General features: G+C 46.7%; 1 protein-coding gene across 8 annotated transcripts in view; it reads left to right on the top strand.

Moving 5' to 3' along the window:
* Rreb1 (ras responsive element binding protein 1) overlaps window positions 1-26,441 on the top strand; it is a 219,364-nt gene that overhangs the window by 188,875 nt on the left and 4,048 nt on the right. For 7 of the 8 annotated variants that reach the window (XM_070024627.1, XM_070024629.1, XM_070024631.1 and 4 more), the window contains 4 exons: window positions 5,810-5,999; window positions 7,867-10,801; window positions 18,730-18,891; window positions 25,194-26,012. In XM_070024627.1, coding sequence (XP_069880728.1) covers window positions 5,810-5,999; window positions 7,867-10,801; window positions 18,730-18,891; window positions 25,194-26,012 — 4,106 coding nt within the window. The remainder of the gene's footprint in view (window positions 1-5,809; window positions 6,000-7,866; window positions 10,802-18,729; window positions 18,892-25,193; window positions 26,013-26,441) is intronic. The other variant, XM_070024630.1, reaches the window with a different exon arrangement.

Genomic DNA, 26,441 nt, shown 5'->3' with positions numbered 1-26,441 from the left:
CTTGGGGGTGGGGTGGGGGAGCCAATGTGAGGTTGAAACAAGGGCTCTCTGGAACCCTGGCTGGTCTCCAGTTCCTCTTGAAATAATGGGATTACAGGTGTGCACCACCACCCCAGCCTTTCCTGCCTACATTTTTATGTTTGTTAACATATACGTCAGGAAATCGGCTTTTCTGGATTTCTGCTCTTTCCCTCGCAAGATAAAATAATGGTCGAATAGAGGCTTGTCATTTTCACAACATTTACTCTGAATAGAGTAACCCCAAAGATGTCCACCACAGGTGAAAAGCAAAGCTGAGGCTTAGAGAAGGAAAAGAGAAGAAGATACAAAGATGAATAAAGCAGTTTGTTTCTGCAGGAGTTCTAACATCTCAGAGTGTTTCTAGATTTGATACTCTTGTCATTTGTTTTTCTTTTTCTTTTTTTTGGGGGGTGGGGGTCCAGTCATGGGGCTTGAACTCTGGGCCTGGGCGCTGTCCCTCAGCTCTTCAGCTCAAGGCTAGCGCTTTACCACTTGAGCAAGTGCCACAGCACCACTTCCGGCTTTTATCTTTTTGCTTATGTGGTGCTGAGGAATCGAACCCAGGGCCTCAGGCATGCAAGGCAAGCACTCTATCACTGAGCCACCTTCCCAGCCCTGTCATTTGTTTTTCAAACTTGCCTAACTTACAGGAGTTATTGGTGTGCTTGCTCATAGGCACATCTTGGACCCTCTATAGTTATTCTGACTTGAATTGATCTGGAGTAGGATCTAGGAATCTGCTTATTAACAAGGTCACAGTCATTTCTTACCTAGTCATATATGAGACATTTTACAATGCAAGCAGTGGAAATAAAAATAAGAATTGTCCATGATCTGAACTATTTCTCATGTCTCTGAGCCCATCCACTTATTTTACAATGCAAGCAGTGGAAATAAAAATAAGAATTGTCCATGATCTGAACTATTTCTCATGTCTCTGAGCCCATCCACTTACCACCATTACCCCCCGCACCCCCTCCCCGCCCTGCTTCACCGCCACCTTGCATGGAGACACAAAACTTCTGATTGGTGCTAAGTAAGTTTTACATGTGTTTATTGAGCATCTGTCACATACATAAAACTGTCCAGAGAAGGGGAAAGGTAATAGGAAGGCAAGAGAATGAAGGAGACAGACAGGCTGGTTTATTAAAATTTTTGCCACCAGGCTAGGTGCCAGTGGCTTATGTCTGTAATCCTAGATACTCAGGACACTGAGATCCAGAAGTTTGAAGTCAATGGGGCAGAAAAGATACTCCATAACCAGCAAAAAGCCAGGCTGGGAGTATGGCTCAAGTGGCAGAGTGCCAGTTGAGCGAATATCCGAGCAAGCTCAAGGTCCAGAGTTTAAACCGTGATACTGGTACAAAAATTAAAATCATTGCTGCCATAAGAGTATAGTAAAATCTGATTGTCAAATTAAGGGTACTCTTCATGTCCTTTATAAAACATACAGATTCTACTCTCATTGAATATTCATGGCAATATATAATGAAATAAAATAATAGTTTCTAAAGTGTAGTATATTTAGGAAGCTCTTTAAAAGAAGAAATATTTTTATCTCACCCTTTAAGTATTTCTATTTTCATATTTTATAATGCAATTAGTACATTGTATATGCTTGTGTGTGTGTGTATATATATATGTGCATGTATACACACATTTCTCAGTTAAATAAGGTAGATACATGCACATCAAACTTATTGACCTACAGTTTTTTCAACACACAGTAAATATTTCTTTAATTTTTTTTTTTAAACCTGAAAGGTGTTGCAGAATTCACAGTATTGCAGCAAACTTGTCAGGCCTACCTGCCCACCCTTTCCAACTGATTGGAATTCTACTCAGTCAGTAGGTAGTGGTTTGAACATTGAAACTTATAGAAAGAAGGTATACAAAAGTAGAGGAAATAGTATAATGAACTCCCAATATCCCTTTACCCAGTTTCAGGAATTACCAGCTCTCACTGCATCTGTTGGATCTTATCCCCATCCTGGATGGTGCACTTCAATTATGACTATTTCATTATGCCTCTTTTTTTTTTTTTGGTGGGTCGTGGGACTTGAACTCTGGGCTTGAGCACAGTCCCTGTGCTCTTCAGCTCAAGGAGAGCACTCTACCACTTGAGCCACAGTGCCATTTTTGGTTTTCTAGTGGTTTATTGGAGATAAGTCTCACAGACTTTCCTGCCCAGGCTGACTTTGAACGGTGATCCTCAGATCTCAGCCTACTGAGCAGCCAGGATTACAGGTGTGAGCCACCAGTGCCCAGCTCTTGTTTTGTTTTGTTTTTTTTAAAGACTTCTATAAAAGATCATAGCCAAAATATTATTAGAACTAAGAGATTATCCTTAATTTCTTTTTTGTTTGTTTGTTTTGTTTTTTGTTTTTTTGGGGGGGGGTCCGGTCGTGGGGCCTGAACTCTGGGCCTGGGCACTGCCCCTCAGTTCTTCAGCTCAAGGCTAGCGCTCTACCACTTGAGCTACGGCGCCACTTCCAGCTTTTTTTTTTTTTTTTTTCTACTTATGTGGTGCTGAGGAATCAAACCCAGGGCCTCATGCATACAAGGAAAGTGCTCTACCACTGAGCCACCTTCCCAGCCCTATCCTTAATTTCTTAATGTCATCAAACAGTTTCCCTTTAGACATTTCTCTCATCCTTTTAGACTGGTAGTGAGGAGTTGCATTGGTGACCATGTACGTATGGCTGAGCTTGTACCTGGGAGAGCTGAAGTGAGGGAGCTCTGTTTCCGGGACAATAGAATAGGATGGTGACTCTCATCTACCTCCAAGACCACTGTCCTGTGTGTGTAGCTCAGAAATAGACCCCTGCCCAGAGAACTGTGTCCACATTGCTCCTAACCTGTAACTTAGACCCCTGGGCACTTTGGCAAGTAATGGTGCTTGTGGTTTGGAGTCTCCCCAGGACTATGCCCTGTTTGGGAGGTATAGGCTACACCATCACACCAGCTCATGGTGTGAGCTTTTTTGATCCTTCAAAGTGTTCTAGGTTATCTGAGTCCAGCCCTTCCTTGGGGCCTTAACTGCAGCTGGGGAGCTCAGCAGACTCCCCTCAAAAGGCACATGGTGTTTTAAATGGCTTGTAGAAACCACGTAGTCTAAATGTAGTTGAACAATGACAGGAATCTTGCTAGGGAGAGGTCCTCTAGTTGGATATATGACAGGGACCATGTTGTGCTGTACCCTGCCTGGGTCGCAATAAAACAAACAGGGCTGCACATACTTGGCACTTCTGTCTTTCAGTGCTTTCACCAGATGGAGTTCAGCTGCTTCATCAGTGATTTCATTATCTGCTTTTTCCAGAGAAAGAATTTCATAGCAAAAAACAAAAAAAAGTTGCACTAAAATGTATGTGATAGAGGCTGACCACAGGTGGCTCATGCCCTTAATTCTAGCTACTCAGGAGCTCGAGACCTAAGGTTCAAAGCAAGCCTGGGCAGGGAAGTTCCTGCCTGTGAGACTCATACCCAGTTAACCACCAAAACTGGAAATGGAGCTCTGGCTCAAGTAGTAGGGCACTAGCCTCTAGCAGAAATGGGAGCACATTGTTCCTCTCTAAAGCAGTGCAATTGTAAGCGCTTGATGCAATCGTATGAGTAAATGGAATGCTGCTCAGGACACAGACATGCTGCAGAAATGAGGCCAAAACAAATGAGGAACTTTCATTTCCATTTAAATAGCTACATGGGACTGCAGTGGCTATATTTAGAGCAGGTCTAGGGGATGCTGATAGTAGTGTAGCTTTGTGTGTGTGTTTACGCGCACATGTGCGTGCTTACGTATACTGGGCATGTGTATGCATGTACTTGCATACACACATACACACACACATATACATAAAGCCAATTACTAGGGCTTGGACTCAGGACCTCTCTTTTGATTAGCTCTCTGATCTACCACTTGAGCCACACCTCCACTTGTACTGTTTCTGCTAGCTAATTGGAATACTCAGATTTGTCTGCTGGCCTAGATCCACAGTGCTCAGATCTCAGCCTCCTGAAGAAGCTAACATGACTGGTGTAAGCCAATAGTATCTGACTATTGTAGGGTTTTTGTTTAGTACTGAGGTTTGATCTCAGGGCCTTATACTTGTTGAGTCATACCTACAAGTTGAGCCATACCTACAGCCCAGCGTTTTGCTGGGGGGTGTGGGGGGTCATTTTAGAGATGGAGTCTCTCAGAGTTCTGTCGTTGAACTTCAGTCCTCCAGGTCTCAGGATTACAGGCATGAGGTAGTGCCTGGCTTGGTTCTGTTCTTATTGTTCTTGTTTGTTTTAAGGATTATGTCATTTAAGTGTACTGAATTTGTGGGAGTCTCTCAGGGAAGAGAGACAGACAGCTTTGTTATCAACGGGAACTTGACCTTACATATTTGTCTTTGCTTCTTCCTGGCTATATGGCCAGGTTCACACTGATGAACATTTTTAAGCTTCAGTGTTTTCATCTGTAAGGTGAGGATTGTGATACCAGCCTTCTGGCTTTGTATGACTGCTCAGGCAGGGCTTGTATTTAATGTAAGCTCAGTCTGTGGAAACCATGGTTATTTATTATTCAGATAATGGTGGTTATATCAGAGTTTAATATGCAATCACCGTTCTTTACTACTAGTCTACCAATTAGAAAATATAATTACTTTATACCTGTCAGATGCCAGGGATTCTGATGTATGTGTTGCATAAATATATGCTTTTTCTTTTGTACCAGCACTGGAGCTTGAACTCGGGGCCTCAAATTCTAGCTTGGCTTTTGCTCACAACTGGCACTCTCCCACTGTAGCCACACCTCCACTTCTAGCTTTTTAAGGTTAATTGGAGAAGAATCTCTTAAGATTTATCTGACTGCTCTAGCTTCAAACCTTGATCCTCAAATCTCAGCCTCCTGAGTAGCTAGAATATAGACATGAGCCATGATCACCTAGCTAAATATATGTTAAACATTTACAATAATTAGAATCCAATGAGCTGAGGGTGGGAAAACTCTCTGAAATAATTTCTTTGCATTTTATGGTTCAGATAACATAGGTCTTCAAGAGGGATTCATGGGTCCCAAACTTTTTTTCTTGTTTTGTCAGTTGTGGGGCCTGAATGTTGAAGCCTCTATGCTCAAGGCTAGCACTCTACCACTTGAGCCACAGCTCCACTTCCAGTTTTTGAGTGGTTAATTGGAGATCGGAGTCTCATGAGGGCTTTTCTGCCTGGGCGGTCTTGAAACTGCGATTAGGATTATAGATGTGAGCCACTGGCACCCATCTCCAAGCTGTCTTTTTGTTGTATACAGACTTTGGATGTCTGAGTCATGTATAGATTTTGTACTACTGTAAAGACTGGGTACCTAGACTTTGTAGGATATAATTTTCAAAAATAAATTCAAAGGCTGGGCACTGGCAGTTCATGCCTATAAAACCTAGTTACTCAGAAGCCTGAGATCTGATGAACACAGTACAAAGCCAGTTTAGGCAGGAAAGTCCATGAGATTCTTATCTCCAATCAAACACCCCAAAATGCTACAAGTGGAGCAATGGCTGAAGTGGTAGAGCACTAGCCTTGAGCAAAAAAGCTCAGGAAGAGAGCCCTGACCCTGAGTTCAAACCCCAGGATCAGCACCAAAAAAATTCATTCATTCATTCAAAGAGGTTTTTGGTGCTAACCATTTGCAGACAGGCTTCTTTTTTATTTTGTTCAATTGAAGTGAAGCCACAAAAAAGTGAAAAACTAACAGACCAGTGGAACTGACTGGATTGCCTCCTTGTGTCTTTGCTTCTCCTTCTCCCAGATGTGACATTTGCTGCATCACGTTTCGAACACATAGGGGACTGCTGCGCCACAATGCACTTGTCCACAAACAGCTTCCCAGGGATGCTATGGGAAGACCTTTTATCCAGAACAACCCTTCGATTCCTGCTGGCTTCCATGACTTAGGATTCACTGACTTCTCCTGTAGGAAGTTTCCTCGAATTTCTCAGGTATTCTTTTGGAGCCCTTGAGCTTTGTAGCTACATTGAGGGTTCATGAACTAAGACTAAACTGCCTTACCCTGAAGTTCCCTTTCTTGTTTTTTTGTCATTTTTTTTGTTCTGATTTTTTGTTTTGGTTTGGTTTGACTTTTGCCAGTCCTGGGGCTTGAACTCAGGGCCTGGGCGCTGTCCCTGAGCTTCTTTTGCTCAAGGCTAGTGCTCTGCCACTTGAGCCACAGCACCACTTCTGGCTTTTTCTATGTATGTGGTACTGAGGAATTAAACCCAGGGCTTCATGCATGCAAGGCAACCACACTACACTCAGTCACATTCCCAGCCCCCCTCTCTCTTTAAAATGTTATCAGTTGCATTTCTTTTTTGTGGTCAGTCCTGGAGCTTGAATTCTGGGCCTTGGTGCTGTCCCTGAGCTGCTTTTTGCTTGAAGTTAGCACTCTACCACTTGAGCCACAGCACCAGTTCTGGCTTTTTTTTTAGAGTAGTTTATTGGAGATCAGAGCCTCACTGACTTTCCTGCCAGTGTTGGTTTTGAACCCCAGTCCTCAGATCTCAGCCTCCTGAGTATTTAGGATTACAGATGTGAGCCACTAGTACCCAGCTGGATTTCATCTTTTTATAAAGCCATTTTTCTTAAAATTCAAGTTGGCCCTTTCAGTCTCCCTTGGTTTTATTGGGCTGTAAATCTAGCTTACTACTCACTGCCTTTTGCCCATTCATTGGGGCTTTGTAATGTAGCACAGAGAATTGTTCACAATCCCTACTCAAGCCCTACTCGAAATTTAAATTTATATGTTTAAACCTTTCTTTACTATCTACATCGCAGCTAGATATTTTTAGGATTGTAAAAACTTAGAAATCCTGCTAAATTCTGTTAAAAATGCCTTGTATTATTGGCTTATATAAGAAGAGCCATATTTGTTCTCTGCTTATACAGAATCTGCTAAGTCTACTTGGAAGTTATTTTTCCCCCATACTATAAACTTGAGCTTCAATGTTGAAGTATCAACATTGAAGTTCCTCAGGTGCACAAGACTCAAGTTCAGTGGACTGTTCCACGTGTGTGCCAATCAACAACCCCCTGACTGGCGATCTTCCCTCCTGCCCCTCCCACAGCAATGTCCCCTCACAGAGGTGGCCAGTCCCCTAACCCCTGTCACTCCTAGCCTTGTGAGGCATCATTTTCCAAAGGAAAGAATTCTACCTTCATGATGATCTTACTTTCCTGTACATCAGCATCTTCCTGATGAGGATGCTCTTGATTGATCAAAGCATCTTTTGATACTTTGCCATTTTTTCCTTCTGTACTCAGAGGTGAGTGATCATTTTATTTTGTTGCTCTTTATTATTATTTAAAAGTAGTTGAACAAAGGAGTTTCAGTTTAACATGTCAGTTTATGAGTAGTGCATCTTGATCAGTTATTTTTATTTTTTTAACATTTTTATTAGCTTACTTAAACTATACAGAGAGGAATTTCAGTGTTATATTCCAGTGCAAGCCCTTGAGTTCAGAGGCCTTGTATTATCACTAGGCTGTTTCACTCGAGGCTGGTGCTTGAGCCACACCTGTACATCTACCCTTTCTGCTGGTTAACTGAAGATAAATCTTGGATTTGACTGCCCAAGCTGGCTTGGAACCCTGATCCTCAGATCTCAGCTCCCTAAGTAGCTAGGCTTACAGAAATGAGCCACTGGTACCTAGCACTTTCCAATGTTTCTCATTCAGACCCAGATTACCAATCAGGGAAAGGTCAGTTCCTTAGATCTTAATAGAGAAAGCTGCATACTCAGGCAGCAAATACTTCTTGCATCTCCCATCTTCACCTTTGTTCCCTTGCTTTTTCTGGTGGGTTCCACACAGGCCTGGTGTGAAACAAACCTGCGAAGGTGCATCAGCGAACAGCACCATTTCGTCTGCGACACCTGCGACAAGGCATTCCCCATGTTCTCTTCGCTCACCCTACATAAGCAGACACACAGTGCCGTGGACCAGGGACGGGAAGAGCTGCAGGCCAAGACCCTGGCTGGTGATGCCGTGGACCAGAAGGTTTTTTTGGCCTTGCTGGGCCTGCAGCACACCAAAGATGTCAGGCCTGCCCCTGTGGAGGAATCCCTGCCGGATGACAACCAAGCAATACAGCTCCAGACACTCAAGTGTCAGCTACCTCAGGACCCTGGCTGCACCAGCATGCTGAGTCTGTCTCCTTTTGAAGCTGCTTCTCTAGGCGGTTCTCTCACAGTCCTCCCAGCTACTAAGGAGAACATGAAGCATCTATCCCTACAGCCCTTCCAGAAGGGCTTCATCATCCAGCCAGACAGTAGTATTGTGGTCAAGCCCATCTCTGGGGAGTCGGCCATTGAGCTGGCAGACATCCAGCAGATTCTGAAGATGGCAGCCTCGGCTCCCCCACAAATCAGTCTTCCGCCTCTGTCCAAGGCCCCTGCAACCCCCCTGCAGGCCATTTTCAAGCACATGCCTCCTCTGAAGCCAAAGCCCTTGGTCACACCCCGGACAGTAGTGGCTACCTCCACACCCCCACCTCTCGTCAATGCACAGCAGGCCTCCCCGGGCTGCATCAGCCCCAGCCTCCCACCACCGCCCCTGAAGCTCCTTAAAGGGTCTGTGGAGGCAGCCTCCAATGCCCACCTGCTGCAGTCCAAGTCCGGGGCCCAGCCAAACATGGCCCCACAGCTCTTCCTACAGCAGCCAAGGGTGGAGCTGCCAGGCCAACCTGAGATGAAAACACAGCTGGAGCAGGACAGCATCATTGAGGCCTTGCTGCCCCTAAGCATGGAGGCCAAGATCAAGCAGGAGATCACAGAGGGAGACCTTAAGGCCATTATGACCGGACCAGGGGGCAAGAAGACACCGGCTATGCGTAAGGTGCTCTACCCCTGCCGCTTCTGCAACCAGGTGTTTGCCTTCTCTGGAGTCCTGCGTGCCCACGTGCGCTCCCACCTGGGCATCTCACCCTACCAGTGCAACATTTGCGACTACATCGCTGCAGACAAGGCCGCGCTCATCCGCCACCTGCGCACGCACAGCGGGGAGCGGCCTTACATCTGCAAGATCTGCCACTATCCTTTCACCGTCAAGGCCAACTGCGAGCGGCACCTGCGCAAGAAGCACCTCAAGGCTACCCGCAAAGACATCGAGAAGAACATCGAGTACGTGAGCAGCAGCACGGCGGAGCTGGTGGACGCCTTCTGCGCGCCGGACACGGTGTGCCGGCTGTGCGGGGAGGACCTGAAGCACTACCGTGCCCTGCGCATCCACATGCGCACACACTGTGGCCGCGGCTTGGGCGGCTGCCACAAGGGCCGCAAGCCCTTCGAGTGTAAGGAGTGCAGCGCCGCCTTCACGGCCAAGCGCAACTGCATCCATCACATCCTCAAGCAGCACCTGCATGTGCCCGAACACGACATTGAGAACTACGTGCTCGCAGTGGATGACAACGGCGGCCTGGGCCCTGCAGAGACCCCTGCCGAGGCCTCCGGGAGGGGCCAGGAGAGCGCCTGTGCTGCCTTTGGTGACTGCAAGCCCCTGGCTAGCTTCCTGGAGCCTCAAAATGGCTTTCTTCATGTGAGCCCCACCCAGCCCCTGCCTCACCACGTCTCCGTGAAGTTGGAGCCCACTAGCAGCTTCGCAATGGACTTCAACGAGCCTCTGGACTTTTCTCAGAAGGGCCTGGCGTTGGTCCAAGTGAAGCAGGAAAATGTTTCCTCTTTCCTGAGCCCTTCTCCCTTGACCTCCCCCTATGACTGCTCCATGGAGCCCATCGACCTGTCTATCCCCAAGAACTTCAAGAAAGGAGACAAGGACACACTTCCTCCCAGTGAAGCCAGGAAGCTCCAGCCTGACGCTGGGAACGCTGAGCAGCTCTCTCCCTGCCCACCACCTTGCCCTACCTTGCCTGTGACTGTAGGGCCCACTGGGATCCTGGAAAACCCCACGGGCACTATGGTGGCTGCCACCACAGCGGCCTCCCTGGAACCCCACACGCAACCCCTGCAGGGTTCAGTACAGCTGGCGGTCCCCATCTACTCCTCCGCTCTCATCAGCAGCCCTCCCCTCTTAGGCAGCGCTGCCCTCATAAACAACTCTGCCCTCTTAAGCAACCCAGCCTTGCTGCGGCCGCTGCGGCCTAAACCCCCACTCCTCTTGCCAAAGCCCCCCATGACGGAAGAGCTACCCCCACTGGCCTCCATTGCCCAGATCATCTCATCTGTGTCATCAGCCCCCACCTTGCTGAAGACCACAGTGGCAGACCCAGGGCCATCAAGCTCGGCTGCTGCTGCTGCAGACAGCTCAGGAGGCTCCATCCCCAAAGCCACCATTGCCCCCTCAGACACCACAAGCCCCACTGCATGCAGTGACCCCAGAACCAGCAGCCCAGAGGCGGTATCACCTACTGAGCCAGGGCCAGCTAGCTCATCCAAAAAGAGGGGCCGAAGAAAGGGGATGAGGAGCCGGCCCCGTGCCAACAGTGGCGGTGTAGACCTGGACTCAAGTGGGGAGTTTGCCAGCATTGAGAAGATGCTGGCCACCACAGACACTAACAAGTTCAGTCCATTTCTGCAGACTGCAGAGGACGATGCTCAGGATGAGATAGCTGGAGCTGCCGCCGACCACCACGGGCCCAGCGATGAGGAGCAGGGGAGTCCTGCCGAAGACAGGCTGCTAAGGGCAAAGCGGAACTCCTATGCCAACTGTCTACAGAAGATCAACTGTCCCCACTGCCCCCGGGTCTTCCCTTGGGCCAGCTCTCTCCAGAGGCACATGCTCACACACACTGGTAAGAAGGTCCCCAGGGCTCACTGGGTGGTGAGTCCCTACCTCTTGGCAGGAAGGCCATTCAGGGAAGGGATGAGCAAGGGCTGTGGAATTAAATGTCTAGGACCTATTTCCTACACTCCATTCATCCTTCCTCCCTTCTGTTCTTACTCTTAGAAGCCAGTCTTTGCCTGGGGATGATGTTCTTTCCCCTCTGCTCTTAGATACCACATGACCCAGCCTATGGTTAAGCCACTAACGGCAGCTATTGAACATATTCAAGAGGGTGTTTTCATGTTTAAGTAATAATCATAGGCCTGTAGCCTCCCTCAGTTCCTTCTGTCCATCCCTTTCCCTAAGAAGGTTTGAGATTTAGCTGCAGGGTTAAGCATGGAGGTGGCTCCAGAGAAGTGGGACTTTGTATTAAAGTATTGGAGCATAATGTGCTCAGTGCTGTGCCATGAGAAATTCCATCCTGGTATCCTCAATACAGCTTTTGAAATTCTGAACACTCAGTGGAGTTCTTTTGCCCACCATGTATCTGTAAAGGGAAATGTTACCTAGCTGTTTCTTTCCTCCCACTTGAGGTGCTTACATCTTCTGTTTATTTTGATTTTTTTTTCTTCTGTTTAGTTTGAAAATTGGTGATGGGTGGTAGTAGAATGTTTTAAAATTTTATTTATACTAAGAAGTCTGCTGTTCCATAGAGTATGACTGCTGTTCTCCAGATGTGACTGACATTCTAAATAACATACTGAAATTATCAAAATGGTAGACTTGTCTGAATAGTCTTTCAGGATTTACATCATTGAAATAAGAATAAATTATGGGAGATCCTTAGTCCTTTGGAGTTTACAATCCAAATAGGTAGGGCCAAAAACCAAACCGTAGTTACTGTATATGTGGTAGTCCAGGTAATTTACCCTAGGTAAATTAACAACAGTTCAATTTAATTTCAGATCAAGAAAAATAATTTTTTAGTATAGAATTTAAGATACACTGAGGTATTCTTTATTGTTGATCTGAAGCTAGAATTTAACACCAGCCTATATTTTTGTGAAGTGCAGCAACTGGAGGTAGAGGAGAATTGTATAGCAGTTTGACTCTGCGGGGCAGGGGTTGGGGAGTGGGGAGGGATGCAGAATTTGACCCCACAGTGTTCTGAGATGTTTATGGAAGGCAGTGTCTTCTAGCTGAGGGTCAGCAGCAGGAGGGAGTTCATAGAGGGTCATTGGAAACCAGAACAGTATGTGGGGGAGACTGGAAAGGGAAGAGAAGCTGTGGAGTTGTGGCTAGGTAGTTTAGGGTTACTCTCCCAGCTGCTCTGGTCACCCAAGATTGCCACATAGCTATGGTGTTGTTTCCTGGTGTTGTGGGGCCTTTAGTTCAGGAAGTCAGCAGTGCCCATCCAGGGAGGACTCACAATGGAACCGGAATTTCTAGATTCATAAAACACATGCTGTCTTTTCAGGCTGTCTTCTCCTCCTCCCCCCCCCTCCCCACACACACACAAAGTCAAGTAACAGTTCCCATGAAGACCGTGATTCAGAGAAGGTGTCACTCATGGGAGTATCTTTTGATGCCTGCCCCTTTTGGATGATACCTGTTTGTCACCTGCCGAGTCTTTGAGAAGTTAAATTTCTGTTACTGCTTCTCTGGAAGCAGATGGTCTGAATCTTGTGATTGGCCTTACTCCCCTCTCCCATCTCTCCTTGCCATCTCCCAGCCTTGCTCATGCTCCTCCAGATACGACCGTGCTTGGAAGAAACTGCACATTTTCCTCTGATGAGGCATCTGTCCTCACATGTGTCTGTCCCCAGCAAACTGACAATCTCCCAAAGAAGCTAGAGCAGCCAGGATTTCAAGAGCAGATGCCTGGCTTGCCAGAAGGTCAGTTAGTTTAAAATCAGGAGATATGAGCCGGGCGCTGGTGGCTCACGCCTGTAATCCTAGCTACTCAGGAAGCTGAGATCTGAGGATCGCGGTTCAAAGCCAGCCTTGGCAGGAAAGACCGTGAGACTCCTATCTCCAATAAACCACCAGAAAACCGGAAGTGGCGCTGTAGCTCAAGTGGTAGAGTGCTCACCTTGAGCTGAAGAGCTGAGGGACAGCGCCCAGGCCCAGAGTTCAAGCCCCACGACCGACCAAAAAAAAAAAAAAAAAAAAAAATCAGGAGATATGAACTTGAACAGGGAAGATGTAAGACTTAGTGAAGGTAGAGTTGATCCTTGTAATAGTCCTGAAGTCAGTGCTGTCTTGAGGAAATGAAGGTATAGGAAGGCTAGTTAACAATGGTCCTCTGATTAATTACAGGTACAGGCAGAAGTCCAGGTCAGAGCCAGGACTTCCCTGTAGTTGCACCATGATCAGGGTGTGTGTGACCAGCTGATCCTCTAACAGAGGTCTTCCTGTGTATTACTGACTTCTCACCTGAGACAGGGAAGTGCTTTTAGATAAGAGAGAACACACCTGTGGTTCAGAATTATGTTGGGCACTGTGTAAAACTTCATGCCCATTGTCCTCCATTAACCTGCTTTGCAGGGTCCCATTGTTCATACTCCTGGTACAATCTCAGCATCACCTTGATTAGATCATGGCATATTACACTCTCAGCTATGTCTGGTACTGGTTGAGAACGTTGTCTCTTCATTGACTGCTAGAGCTATAAGGAGCCAAGAACTCATCTTCCCACAGACCTGAGATTTTTCTGCAGGACAGCTCTGCTGTCTGTCAGATACACATGATATCTGTGAGACACTGTCCAAAACATGGGGCTAAAAAGAATTAAAAGAATACACTTTGAAAACGTGGAAGTTGACAACAACAAATATATATATGTATATGTATATGTATATACATATATATCAAAAAATTTTTAAATATCATTTGAAAAAAATGTGGAAGTTAAAGTTTTAACTCGGCAGCAACCCTGAGATCAAAGGTGGTATACAGGAAACACATTTTGTAGTATTTGGGGGCTTTTTTTTTTTAAGTATGGTATTAAAATATAGCTGACAGCTACCCAGGAGTCTGGAATTTAGCTACCAGCATTGAACAATATCCAGCTTCAACTGTAGTTAAGCAAACTGCTTATGTATGTCCTGAAGGTCAGCCTCTACCTGCCCTGTTGGCAAATTCACATAACTACCACCCTAGTGTCAATACTTTGTATTATTGTTCTCCAGTGTACCCACTCCCCTTCAAAGCAGCAGAAAGAGACCAGTAGTTAAATACCCAGCCTGTGGTCCACCTGCTAGATGTCTCTAGCCCCTCTCTCTTCCCAGATCAGATTCCAGGAACTACGTAGAACCTGTTGTCTTTCTGGTACCCACATAGAATCTCTACACACACCTGAATTCCTCCTTCCATCCTCTCCATCTATCTTCCCACCTTGTAGCTTCCTGTGGATGACCTCCATTCCTGGCTCCTCACCCTTTTGTCCCTGAACCATGTCACCACCTCTAGAGACAACAGTGCACTGTGCTGCCTATTCCTCTCTTGACTATCTTGTCCTGTATTTTTAGGCACAGGTATAGGACAATATGCCAAAAAACACAGTCCCATCCCTTTCAGCCTTTGTTCTTATTTCTTCCTCTCGCCACGGTGACAGGGTCTGCCACTGTGATATCAGCTCTCCTCCAGCTCTCTCGTTCTAGGATTCCCTTGCTGCAGTTGCTCACTTCCTTCTGGATGTTTTGAGCTCTTGACAGTTCTAAACTCTTTCTGCAAACCCTCCTACTGCCAGTGGGCAACAACCTTAGAGTTTAAATTAGTAAGATGTCCTTGCCTGAGTGCGGGAGGTGCCTGGGATACCAGTTGTATTTGGCTCCTTTTAACTTTAAATGTCAGCTTTGGCTACTTTTAACCCAGCCCTGTATATACCTCCGCCAAATTCAGAGAGGGGGAAAATACCCAAAGGGAGATGCCTTTGCCTCAAAGGTGGAGGAGTGCTGGCAGGAAGTCTGGAGGCTTGAGCGCTGCCATCAGACAGAAGAAAAAGCAGCTACCAAACTTTCCATCTTTCTATCCCTGCTTTGCTTTGAAACATGAACAGGATATTTCCATTTCTTGTTCTTGATGGACAAGATCCCAATGTCCTCAGCCTACTTGCTTTTACTGTTCATTCTGTTCTTGTTCCTGTCTCAGAGCATTCCTGAAAATGACATTTATTGTACAAGGTCTTTTTTTCTCTTTTGTGCTGGTACTAGGGCTTGAATCCAGGTCCCCCAGCTCTCACTTGACTTTTTTTATTCAAGACTGGTGCTTTCCCGCTTGAACCACACCTCTACTTCCAGCTTCTTGTTGGTTAACTGTGGATAAGAGCTTCATGGGCTTTTCTGCCGACGCTGGCTTTGAACTCCTATCTTTAGAACTTAGTCTCTAGTGTAGTAGAATTACAGGCATACACCACCAGCATCTGACTTATCTGTCTTTCTAGACAAGTTGTTCTGGTGAATGAATGCTGGATGGCTGGCAGTTTTAATACTCTCATTGGTATTAGGAGATGCGTAGACCCAGGGCACAAAAGCAGTTCCAGGTTATAGGTATTCTTACAGACTTCCCTTTTAGAAAAGAATAGAGGTAGTTACCAGGGTAATAAAATCATGTGATGCTTTCTATATAGGTAACCAGTGCTTTTGAAATCCATCCAATTACGAAATGCTAAAAGGGCTCGCAGTTCCCATATTTCTACAAGACAGAAAACACATTGTTGCTTAGAAAGGAAAAATTTTGCATTGAAAATGAGTTTGTAATGTTTTGGTTGTCACTCTGGAGAACCTTCCTATGATACAATGATTAGATACCTTTGAACAGTCGCTGAGTTTAGAATTAGTGTTTTTACCATGGATCATTATCCTGGCTCCTGGGATCAACCCTAGAGGCCAAGCACTGAGCAGTTGAAAAGTTAGATTCCATGGTTTTCTTTGGCTTTTTTGTGGAGTGATGGAAATGGTAAATAAGCACCTAATCCACCATGAGCTACACCCCAGCTTCTAAATGTCTTCCTCAAAGTCTGGCCAGACTCAGAGAAGATGTTATGTTGCCTTTGAGACACATAATAATAAAAGAAGTATTTTATTCATTATTTAATATTGTGCTTAATTCTTAGTGATAAGCAAGAGGTTGTTTGAAAGATGCATCAGACATTGAAAAGCAACTCGTCTAACAGAAAAAAAAATGGGGTCTTGTTGTTTGTTTGAGGTTGGGGTACTGGGTCTGAGACTTGCAAAGCAGGCACTGGCCCACTGGAGCTGTATCCCAGTTCTATTTTATGTTTGTTTGGGTTTTTTTCCCCTCTCTTTAAATGTGGATAATCTCTATACATTTAACAGAAAACACTTGCAGACCTGTGTCAGGGGGGCTGTTTAAAGCCATCCGTGGATTTTCCCTGTAGGGCTCCCCAAATGTGTATATAACAGAATTCTTGAGTTTCTGATCTGACTCTTCCAAGTTTCTAGTTCTGTAGACTTTGATTATTGTAGATATCTGGGTTCCTTTTTTCTCTTCTTCCTTTGTTTACAGTGTTGTGGTTCAAACCCAATGACTCATGTATACTAGGCAAGCAGTCTACCACTGAGCTCCCTCCCAGTTCATCTGTGTTCTTACATCGATCCAAAGGAGATTTGGAAGCATAAATCTTTTTCTTGTTGTTGTTGACAAATTTGATTTTTTTATATTATTATCTTTAAGTAGTTGTACAAAGAAGTTCCCATTCTACAAAGCAGTATATGAATACAAGGTGTCTGACAACATTGTCACCCATCGCTCCTAACCCACCCCTTCTCACACTTTTTTTTTTAATTGAGATTAGGTGATTACTTAAATTTCACATATTTCACGGTACTGTGGAATAGTGATACTTAGTTAAAGTCACAAACACATTTTAACCTGGAAAGTGTCTCTAAGCCCAGGAGGGAATAAATGTCCCTTGTATTTCATTATTCCTGCTATACAAACCTGATTTCTTTGTCTCCTTGGCAGTACTGGACCTACCATCGTGTCTTACAAACAGTTGGGCAGTGACCATCGATGCTGATCCTGCCCTGGGAAACCCTCCAGCTTACTAGTATTAAGTCCTGCCAGGCCTCTAAAAGCACCTGGCTTTAAACACAGCATTAGCCCAGGCTTTGACTGATAATACAATATGAAAGGGAAACATGAAGGCCCTGTGTGGTTTGTGTCCCTAGGAAGATGTGCCAATGGCCTCCCTGTCAGTTCTTGACTCTGTTGAAGGGCTGTGGCAGTCCTATAGTTCACAGACAGCAGTACTAGGTGGCAGCTCTGAAGTCTAGTCTATTAGGCCATGACACTTTGCCCTGTGAAATCAGAACGTGGGACGTGGAATCTGATGATTGGAGGGAAGGGAAGAAATCCGTGATACCATCATCTTCTCTCACCTGAAGCTTACCTAATCCCTTCCCACCTCATCCGTGTTTCCCTTCCTCATCTTTCTCTTCCTTCTTTGTTCTCTTTCTCCTCTCTCTCTTCTTCCTCATCCTTCTTCCCTTTATCCTTCCCTTTCCTCCTTCTCCTTCCTCTTCTTTCTTTCTCTTCTCCTTCCCCTTGCACTTCTTCCCATTCCTTCTCTTTCCTCTTCCCTTCCTCTTTTTCCTCTTTTTTTTTTTTTTTTGGCCGATCTGAGGCTTGAACTCTGGGCCTGGGCGCTGTCCCTCAGCTCTTCAGCTCAAGTCTAGCACTCTACCACTTGAGCCACTTCCGGTTTTCTGGGTGGTTTATTGGAGATAAGAGTCTCACGGACTTTTCCTGCCTGGACTGGCTTTGAACCACGATCCTTAGATCTCAGCCTCCTAAGTAGCTAGGATTACAGGCGTGAGCCACAGGCACCCGGCTTCTTTCTCCTCTTTTTTCTCCTCTCTCCCCGCTTCTCCCCTGCCCTCTCCCTTCCTCCCCTCTTTTCTCATCCACTTGACCCTCATCCTTCCCCCCTGCCATCCATTTCCACAGACCTAGTTGGGACACGGAAGAGGAGCTTCCAGTGAAACATGGTGTATATAGTACAAAAGGAATCCAAATCAAAGAGAACGGACAAGTCTAAGCAGAAAATCCCCCTGGTGGGGAGGAACAGTGGGTCTCTCCTCTCAGCAGATAACCCCATTGTAGATCTAGGATAGGCTTGGGGCCAGGCTGGCCCAGCATTTCCTCTTCATGCACATCCTTGAAGAGGAGCACATGATCCAGGACATATTTAGCTGTGTGTGTGTGTCGGTCACTTGTTTACTACCAAGCTGAAGCGCAGAGCAAGAATAAATGGATGAGAAGCCCTGTCTCTTGCCAGTGAGGATTACAGTGACCTGGAGCTGAAGTCATTGCAGGATGTCCAAGCCAATTGGAAGGAGTCCTAGGAAATCTGCTGCACTGCTTCTCTGTCTCTGGGGAGGCCACAGGCACCTGATCAGAAAGGGGGACCTGCTACTATGGGTTGGGACTCTCTCTGACTTATCTGCTTTAGCCCCAAGGATATCTACTTTCCTGAGTGTCTCCTGCGGGGCCTGGACTTGCTTTCTTGTCCTATTTGATTCCCCAGCATCCATATTACATACCAGGCTTGTAATTAGTCTCTTTTTGTTATGGTCGAATATAGGTGTCATCTTATTGTGCCTTAAAATTTCTCCATTCACTTTGTTGTTGTTGTTATTTAATGTTTTTTATTGTACCTTCATTGTTTTACCTTAAACATATATTTTGGTCTTATTGTTACTACTTTGTTTAGTATTTTGAAGACAAAAACTCAACCATTCCATGTAGATGGAGGGAAAATGTTCCTTTTTAGCCAATGCTGTTTCTCAGTTTTGTGTTTTTTAAAAGGGAGGGCTGGAGGAGGGTATAAAACAAATGTCATTAATCCCAGGAGAATGACTCGAAAGCGACTTTTTTTCTTCTTTTGCATTAGGAAGCCAGATAAATATATTTTTTTTTTCCCTGCTTCAGGTCAGAAACCCTTTCCTTGTCAAAAATGCGATGCCTTCTTTTCTACCAAATCTAACTGTGAACGCCACCAGTTGCGCAAACATGGAGTTACCACCTGCTCCCTGAGAAGAAACGGGCTTATCCCCCCAAAAGAGGGGGATGTTGGATCCCGTGATAGCACAGGTAGAACCTCCGGGTGCTGGAGAACAGAGAGGAGGGCAGGGCTCAGTTAAAGGTGACTTGAGCTCGGGGACCCGAGGTGGAGCTCCGCTGCCCTGTCTGTGTAGGACTTGAAACCCAGAAGAAAGGGGTTCTGCCAGGACTGGGGGCCTGACTCCTGGGTGAGATCACCCTAGATGGACACATGGCAGACTGCCTTGGCCAGAAGCCCGGGGCCCTGGGGAAATGATGGCAGTGCTAGGGAAGACCATCAGTCACCTCCCTAGCAGAAGACTCCTTTGTTCCTGGTGTTGGGGGGTGGGAGATGCATGAGGTGTGAACTCTGAGCTCTTGGTGTGCACACCTCGGAAGGACTGCAAAGCCTTCCAGGTTTGGGGAACCCCTGCCTCTGGGGCCTCCTCAGTATTGCAGCACCCAGCAGGTGTCATGTCCTTGATGGGGAGGATCATAGAAGACCAAGACGGGTGCTTATCTTCTCAGTAACTCTTTCCTTAGTGTAAAACTGTCCTTGTTTGAAAAAGCACTCTGCATGTCCTTTCTTTAATCACATCTCTGCTTGACCTGAATCCCGGTATTATTCTCTTGTGCTGATGTGTGTTTCCTTGCACCGGCCCCCTACAGAGCAATTAACGCTATCCTGACACCTTTTTTTCCCCCTACGGCTTCTATATTTACTCATATTCTCTCTTCAATACACTCCATCATCTCCTGTCCCCTAAAACAAACTGAACAAAACTCAGCTGCTGCAGGTGGCTTAGACAAGTGGCAGTCACAGGTAAGAGCATTCCAAGTGAAAGCTGGACCTTCCCCCAGTGTGTGAAAGCCAAGGGCTTGCTTTCTTTCCCCTTCTCTCTGTGTTTCTAGGATTGCAGTTGTGTCCTGCAGCTTCTCTTCCTCTGATGTGGATGGGGTTGGGTGCCGTGTAGTACACGGGGCACTCCAGCACTCAGTGTGGATGGCCATCGTCCCCAGACTCCCGGGCCTTACCTTAGCAGCAGGAAAATAGGGCACACTGGAGTGGGCAGGATTTCCAAGATAGTTGCTCCCTGGTAGGGAAGTCACCTGTATCCTTCCCTGTGCCTCCCACCCTGCCCACATGGAACAGATAATGAATGAATGTCTTTGGCCTGCTAGCACCGCCCATCTAGATCCTCAGACAGGTCAGCTGGTTTGCTGGCTCCTTCCTTAGCTTCCATTTCCACACACTCCACCAGGATCTTTGGGTAAAGAAAGGTGTGGATCTTCTGCGGGAGCAAAATCCTGTGTGGTTCAGATCCCTGTGAGCCAAGGGTGAGCTCCTGTCTGCACTGCCAAGCTTGAGTTTGCCTCAGACAGTCCCATTAATGTTTAACTGTCGGCTGCCCCAGTACCTGTTAGTCCAGAACTCTTTTTTTTTTTTTAGCCTGATTTACAAAATGGCCATGTGATTCTTTCCTTGCCAAGAAGGGAAGGCAGCTGCTAATTGAGGTTGGGAGTGTTGTGTTGGGAGCTGAGGTACTCCTGTGTACAGACAAGTCTTACAGTGGAACAGCCATGTGCTGGTTGCTTTATTTTGCACTCAGTATTCCAGTCATATGGGAAGAATACATGTGTACACACACACACACATTATTTTGCACTCAGTATTCCAGTCATATGGGAAGAATACATGTGTACACACACACACACACACACACACACACGAGCTCCGCTGACTTCAGAGGGACCATTGTAGATCCTACAAGCACAGGGTTAAGGAGAATTTACAGTCTTGAGATTCACCTTAGCATGAGCTGTTAGCCTGTGGGTGTATTTATTTTCTAAGTTTACAATTACAGGTTTTTGTTTTTCCAAGGCCCTACCCTGGAAATTGTATAGATTTTCTTAAAGGGATAAAACCTCTGGGAAAAGAAGAAACTTGTAATGCCAGCAAAGGGAAGATAGATTGGTTTAATTGTGGATACAGTCCACACTGAGAAAAAGGGCTGACAATTAGGAAAGAGAGAGCAGATATTGAGGATTTTAAGGGGAAATTTATAAAGCAGACAAGCATGGCAGGCTTCTCAGAGCTCCTTCCCATAAAGTTAAAAGTAGGACTTTGAAGCAACAAACTTTCTTTTCTTTTTTTACACGCAGGAAATGGTGAGGTTTCTAGATGGCATTCTCTTATAATCTTTAAACATGGACCTCAGATTTTCCCTCAGCATCATGTTTAAAATCCAACAGTGGGAGACAGTTCTCCCTTAAAGGGGCCGAATTGAATATTATAATTTGAATGGACACCCTGCAGTCTGCTCAGGCAGATGTGACTTGCTTTTCCCTTAAGGGATGTGCATAAGGTTTTTGCACTGCTGGTGCCTGGAGGAGCTGGCATGTTGGTAGACACAGGAATGTTTTTGATCAGTATAAATGTGAAAGCTTTGAAACATTCCCCTTAATCGTAGTTACCTTGCCCTAATCACCAAGTGCTATGTGCCCCAAGAACAGCTCCCCAATACAGGCAGCAGGCGAAGACAGGCAGAGCAACTTTCTCTATAGCGCTCCCCTGCACATGAGTTTATGTAGGCTTAACATGCTTGTTGCATCCGTTGAGCAGCACTGCATTTCTAGGAACAAGAAATCCTTCCCTGGCAAGCTGATGGGGAACATGCTTTCCTGCAGAAGGAGCTGTGGGCTTGTTATTTGCTAGGGTTCCTCTTCTTCCTCCAACCATTTTATCAGGTATTAATGATATAAATGAGGGAATGATGGGAGCAGAAGCAGTGCATTTTTTTTTTTTTTTTTTTTTGCCGGTCGTGGACCTGAACTCTGGGCCTAGGCGCTGTCCCTCAGCTCTTCAGCTCAAGGTGAGCGCTCTACCGCTTGAGCCACAGCACCACTTCCGGCTTTTTCTGTTTATGTGATGCTGAGGAATCAAACCCACAGCCTCAGGCATGCAAGGCAAGCACTCTACCACTGAGCCACCTTCCCAGCCCAGCAGTGCATGTTTTTAAGAAGGCAGCATTGCTTATAAAGAGCCACAGTCTCAGGTACCTACCTACCATTGGATGTGTCAAAATTATACTGATCTTACAAGTGGAATATTGTTGATATGTGAAAAAATTGAGTCTATTATTCCCAAGAATCAAGAATAAAAATCACTTGGAGCCAGGTACTGGTGACTCAAGCCTGTAATCCCAGCATCCTCAGGATGCTGTGAATTTGAAGCGAGCCTGGGCAGAAGACTGTGAGTCTCCATATCCAAACTAGCAAAAAGCTTAGCTAGAAGTGTGGCTCAAGTAGTAGAGCACTAGTTGCAAGCATGCAAGTCAGCAAACATGGCCTCTGAGTTCAAACCACAGGACTGCCCTCCTTCCTCCCCCTCTTAATAAAATCAGTTGAGTTGCCTCAAACTCTTCTAAAATGCTCCCTCTAGTGGAAGTTTGGTGGAGCACAGCACAGCCCCCTTGTTCAATGAGGAAGTGGGGCTATTATTGTACTTGGAGAGAATGCTCCATTGTCAATGCTTAAGAAACAGGGCTGGGAAGGTGACTCAGTGGCAGAGTGCTTGCCTTGCATAAATGAGGCCCTGGGTTCGATTCCTCAGCACCACAGAAGAAAAAAAAAAAGCCAGAAGTGGCCCTGTGGCTCAAGTGCTAGAGCACTAGCCTTGAGCTGAAGAGCTGAGGGACAGCGCCCAGGCTCAGAGTTCAGGCCCCACAACCGGATCCCCCCCCCCCCAAAAAAAAAAAGAAAGAAAAGAAAAGAAACAGTCCAAGTTTGGGATGGTTGTATGTACTCGGGTTTGGTTTCACATTTTTTTTCCTATGTTTATTAAATATGTATAGTTAAAACAACCCGTGTGGTCAGATGTGGTAATACACACCTGTAGTCCCAGTTACTGAAGATGAGGAGGGAGAAGGACCATTTGAACTCTCAAGTTTGAGGCCAGCCTGGATATGCTTATTATTCTATAATACCAGCACTTGGGAAGCTAACATAGGAGGATCAAGAGTTGTAAGTCAAACTAGGCTACAGGGGCTTACAACTATAATCCTAGTTACTCAAGAGGCTGAGATATGGAGGATCATAATATGAGACCAGCTCAGGCAGAAAAGTTTGTGAGACTCTAAAATAGTTGTTAAAAGACATTTAGCAGCTCAAGTGTTAGGAGCACCAGCCTAGCAAGCAAGCAAATCCCAATACTACAAAAAGTCCCCTTTTTGGGGGGGCGGGGAGGGTAATAGAAGGCTGGGAATGTGGCTTAGTGGTAGAGTGCTTGCCATGTATGCATGAAACCCTGGATTTGATTCCTCAAACCACATAAACAGGAAAAGCTGGAAGTGGAATTGTAACTCAGGTGGTAGAGTGCTAACCTTGAGCAAAAGAAGCTCAGGGACAGTGCCCAGACCCTGAGCTCAAGTTCCAGAAACACAATTTTAATTTTTGTTGTAGAGGTGGTACCCAAATCATCTTTACCCTACAATTATGTGAATCCTTCTGCTATCTCTTGCAGTACACAAGGGCTGCCACCAGTTATAATCAGAATATACATACACATATGTATATGTGGATGGATAGATAGATAGACAGGTAGATAGATATAAAACTACTATTCCAGCCCAAGACTGCCTTGCTGGCAAATCATGGATCATGTACACTAAGGAGAGATGAGTGTAGATTAACATGGTTTGATGGCCACCACATGTGAAAGTTAGGTTAGGTGTAAATTTTTTCCTAGCTCTAGTCAGGCATTGGTACCTCATTCCTGTAATCCTCAAATCTCAGCCTCTGAGTTCAAAGCCAGCCCAGGCCAAAAAGCTTCTGAGACTTTTATTTCCAGTTAATCAGCAAAAAGCCAAAAGTAAAGGTGTGGTTCAAGTGGTAGAGTGCTAGTCTTGAGCAGAAAAGGCTAAGGGGCAGTACCTAGGCCCTGAATTGAAGTCCTGGTATTGGCACCCACCCACAAGCATTCACATTTGTGTGTGTATATGTTACATTTGCTGGCTCCACCCCTCTAATGAGAGACAGTCTAGAATAAAGACATCTCATGTACCCCAAAACAATTTTGTCTGACTCAGGAGAAGCCTTGGATGCTCCAAGTAATAAATTGGATATTGGATCTACAGCTAAATAGTAGGTCCCAGCCAGCTTCTACATTGCTGTCAGAGCACAAAACCTAAAAGCTATGAAGACCTCACTCTACCTGCATAAAAAGGTGGTGCTTTCAGCTTGTTACTCAGTGTCATTAACATAGCCACAATGCCCTCTTAAGAAAGTGGCTGGAAGCAGGTAGACTCCTTACCACCTAGTTTCACTGTGCGGAGTACACAGATGGGAGCTAGTCCAGTGACAGGAAGCCGAGGTCTGTCAGATGCCTGTACCTCAGAACTCCCTCATAGCAACTTATAACACTTAGAGTAAGAGGGGCCCATTCCTTTGGAAAGATTTCCATCACCCATGCAGAACAACCGATGTACAAGTGTCTCCCTTGGTCTCCAACCTCTGTCTAGAGATGATCTGTTAAGCAAAATGTATCTAATATACATGGAATCCACACTTGGGCTCATTTTTTTTTCTGGTGGGGACAATACTAAGGTTTGAACCAGCCTTGTGCTTGTTGGGCAGGTCCCTACTGCTTGAACCATGCTTCCAACTATTTTTGCTTTCATTATTTTTGAGCAGGTGTCTCATTGTTTACCCAAGCTGGCCATTCCCCTCCCCCCCCCCATTCCCCCATAGTTAAGATGACTCATGTGTCATCAAACCCAGCTTGGGGAGAGGGATCATCTAGTGAACTCTTTGCCCAGGCTAGCCTTGAACCATGATCTTCTTGATTTCATCTTGAGTAGATAGAATGATGGGGCATGGGGAATTTTCCATGAAGTTCATCAGAGATGTTTTTGTAAGGTTCGGTGAGTGGTCCTGTATATGTTGCATGTTTGTGATAATCTCTTTGCACTGGAAAAACTTACCAACTCAGCTTCCTCAACCTCCCTAAGTGCTACCAGTCTCTGGAATGCAACCCTCTCCTATCTTGCAGCCCTCTGCCTGCACTGCCTGAGTCACTCACACCTTCCTGGGGGCAGAGGGGTCCCTGGGGGTGGCCTTAAAGCCAGCTCTGGAACTCCTGTGCCTACCTTTGGGGATGTGGAGGCTGGGTTTGCCCTTCTTGAGTCTCCAGGTTCACCTTAATCCTCCTCAGGAGGTCGGATAGTGATGATTAGGTAGGAGAAGTACTTCCAGGGTTTGGGGTCCAGGCCATCAGGGTGAATTCAGCCAAATCTGAATCGAGCCCTTGCAGGCACCCCATCTGATCCCCTTCCCCACTCTGCTTGCTCCCACAGACAGCCAGTCTGACTCGGAGATGTTGGCCGGAGCAGGTGAGGTACTAGATCTCACAGCACGTGACAAAGAGGAGCTGCCAGCAAAGGAAGCCACTGAGTCCAGCCCAGCTTCCGTGGATCCTCCTGTGGAGGAGACCAAACCAGAAATGGTCTTCCCCGGGAATGAGGAAGAGAAGGGACCAGAGGAGAACCCGGAGCCAGAGCCCAAGGAAGAACACGCCCTGGAGGAGAGCCTGGGGGAGGCAGACGGCCCAGAGGAAGACACAGCCAGCAACCAGAGCCTAGACCTTGACTTTGCCAGCAAACTGATGGACTTCAAGCTGGCGGAGGGTGAGGCAGGTGCCATGGGCAGCCGGGGAGAGCCAGCCCCTCAGGAACAGAAGCATACCTGCGACTCCTGTGGGAAGAGCTTCAAGTTCCTCAGCACTCTGAGTCGCCATAGGAAGGTGCACGGCCACCAGGAGTCCAAGGATGAGCAGGAGCCGCCCCAGGAGGAGGAGGCTGCCGGTGGAACGGCCCAGGAGCCCCTGCTGGCCCCAGCCTCCGAGTCTGAGGAGAAGCCCGACGAGTCCCCCACAGCGGAGTCGGCCCCAGGCACACGAGAGGCCTCGGTGGAGAAGCAGAGCGAAGAGACAGAGGGCCTGTCTGACGGGGAAGGCATGGCAGAGAAGAAGTTCTCCGACGATGGCAAGAAACCAAAGACGGACTCCCCCAAGGGCGCGGCCAGCAAGGCAGACAAGAGGAAGAAGGTGTGCAGCGTGTGCAACAAGCGCTTCTGGTCCCTGCAGGACCTCACCCGGCACATGAGGTCTCATACAGGTAGGAAAGAGCCTCCGCGCACCCAGGGCGGAGAGTCGGAGGACCCTGCTCAGTGGCAGAACCACGGGGAGAACTGACTTCCAGCTGAGAGGGGGGGGGGTTGGAGGAGGAGTCCTCGTCATCGTGGGAGTGGCAAGGCCTCACAGGGCAAGGCAGAGGAGGCCTGCCCACCATGATGGGGCGGATGGTTAGGTTGTCTGTACAGGTGTCCAGGACAGGACAGGTACAGAACTTCGGGGCCCTCCAGTCTGATCAGGGGCAGGCACTGTCTGTCCCCTGGGATGACCCCCTGTGCCCTCCGTAGCAAGCAGGCAGGACTGCTTCATCCATTGCCCTCGGCAGGATCCTCTCCTGGCTGTCGCCTGAGCATTTCAATTCCAGCTCACTCACTATGGGTAGCATTGAAGCCACAGACCGGCAAAGCAGTGG

Source organism: Dipodomys merriami, unplaced genomic scaffold (genome assembly GCF_024711535.1).
Source record: "Dipodomys merriami isolate MVZ:Mamm:240054 unplaced genomic scaffold, mDipMer1.0.p SCAF_16, whole genome shotgun sequence".
Taxonomy (NCBI): Eukaryota; Metazoa; Chordata; class Mammalia; order Rodentia; family Heteromyidae; genus Dipodomys; species Dipodomys merriami.
Note: the sequence above shows the minus strand (reverse complement) of the source record. Positions and strands in the feature narration are given on the sequence as shown.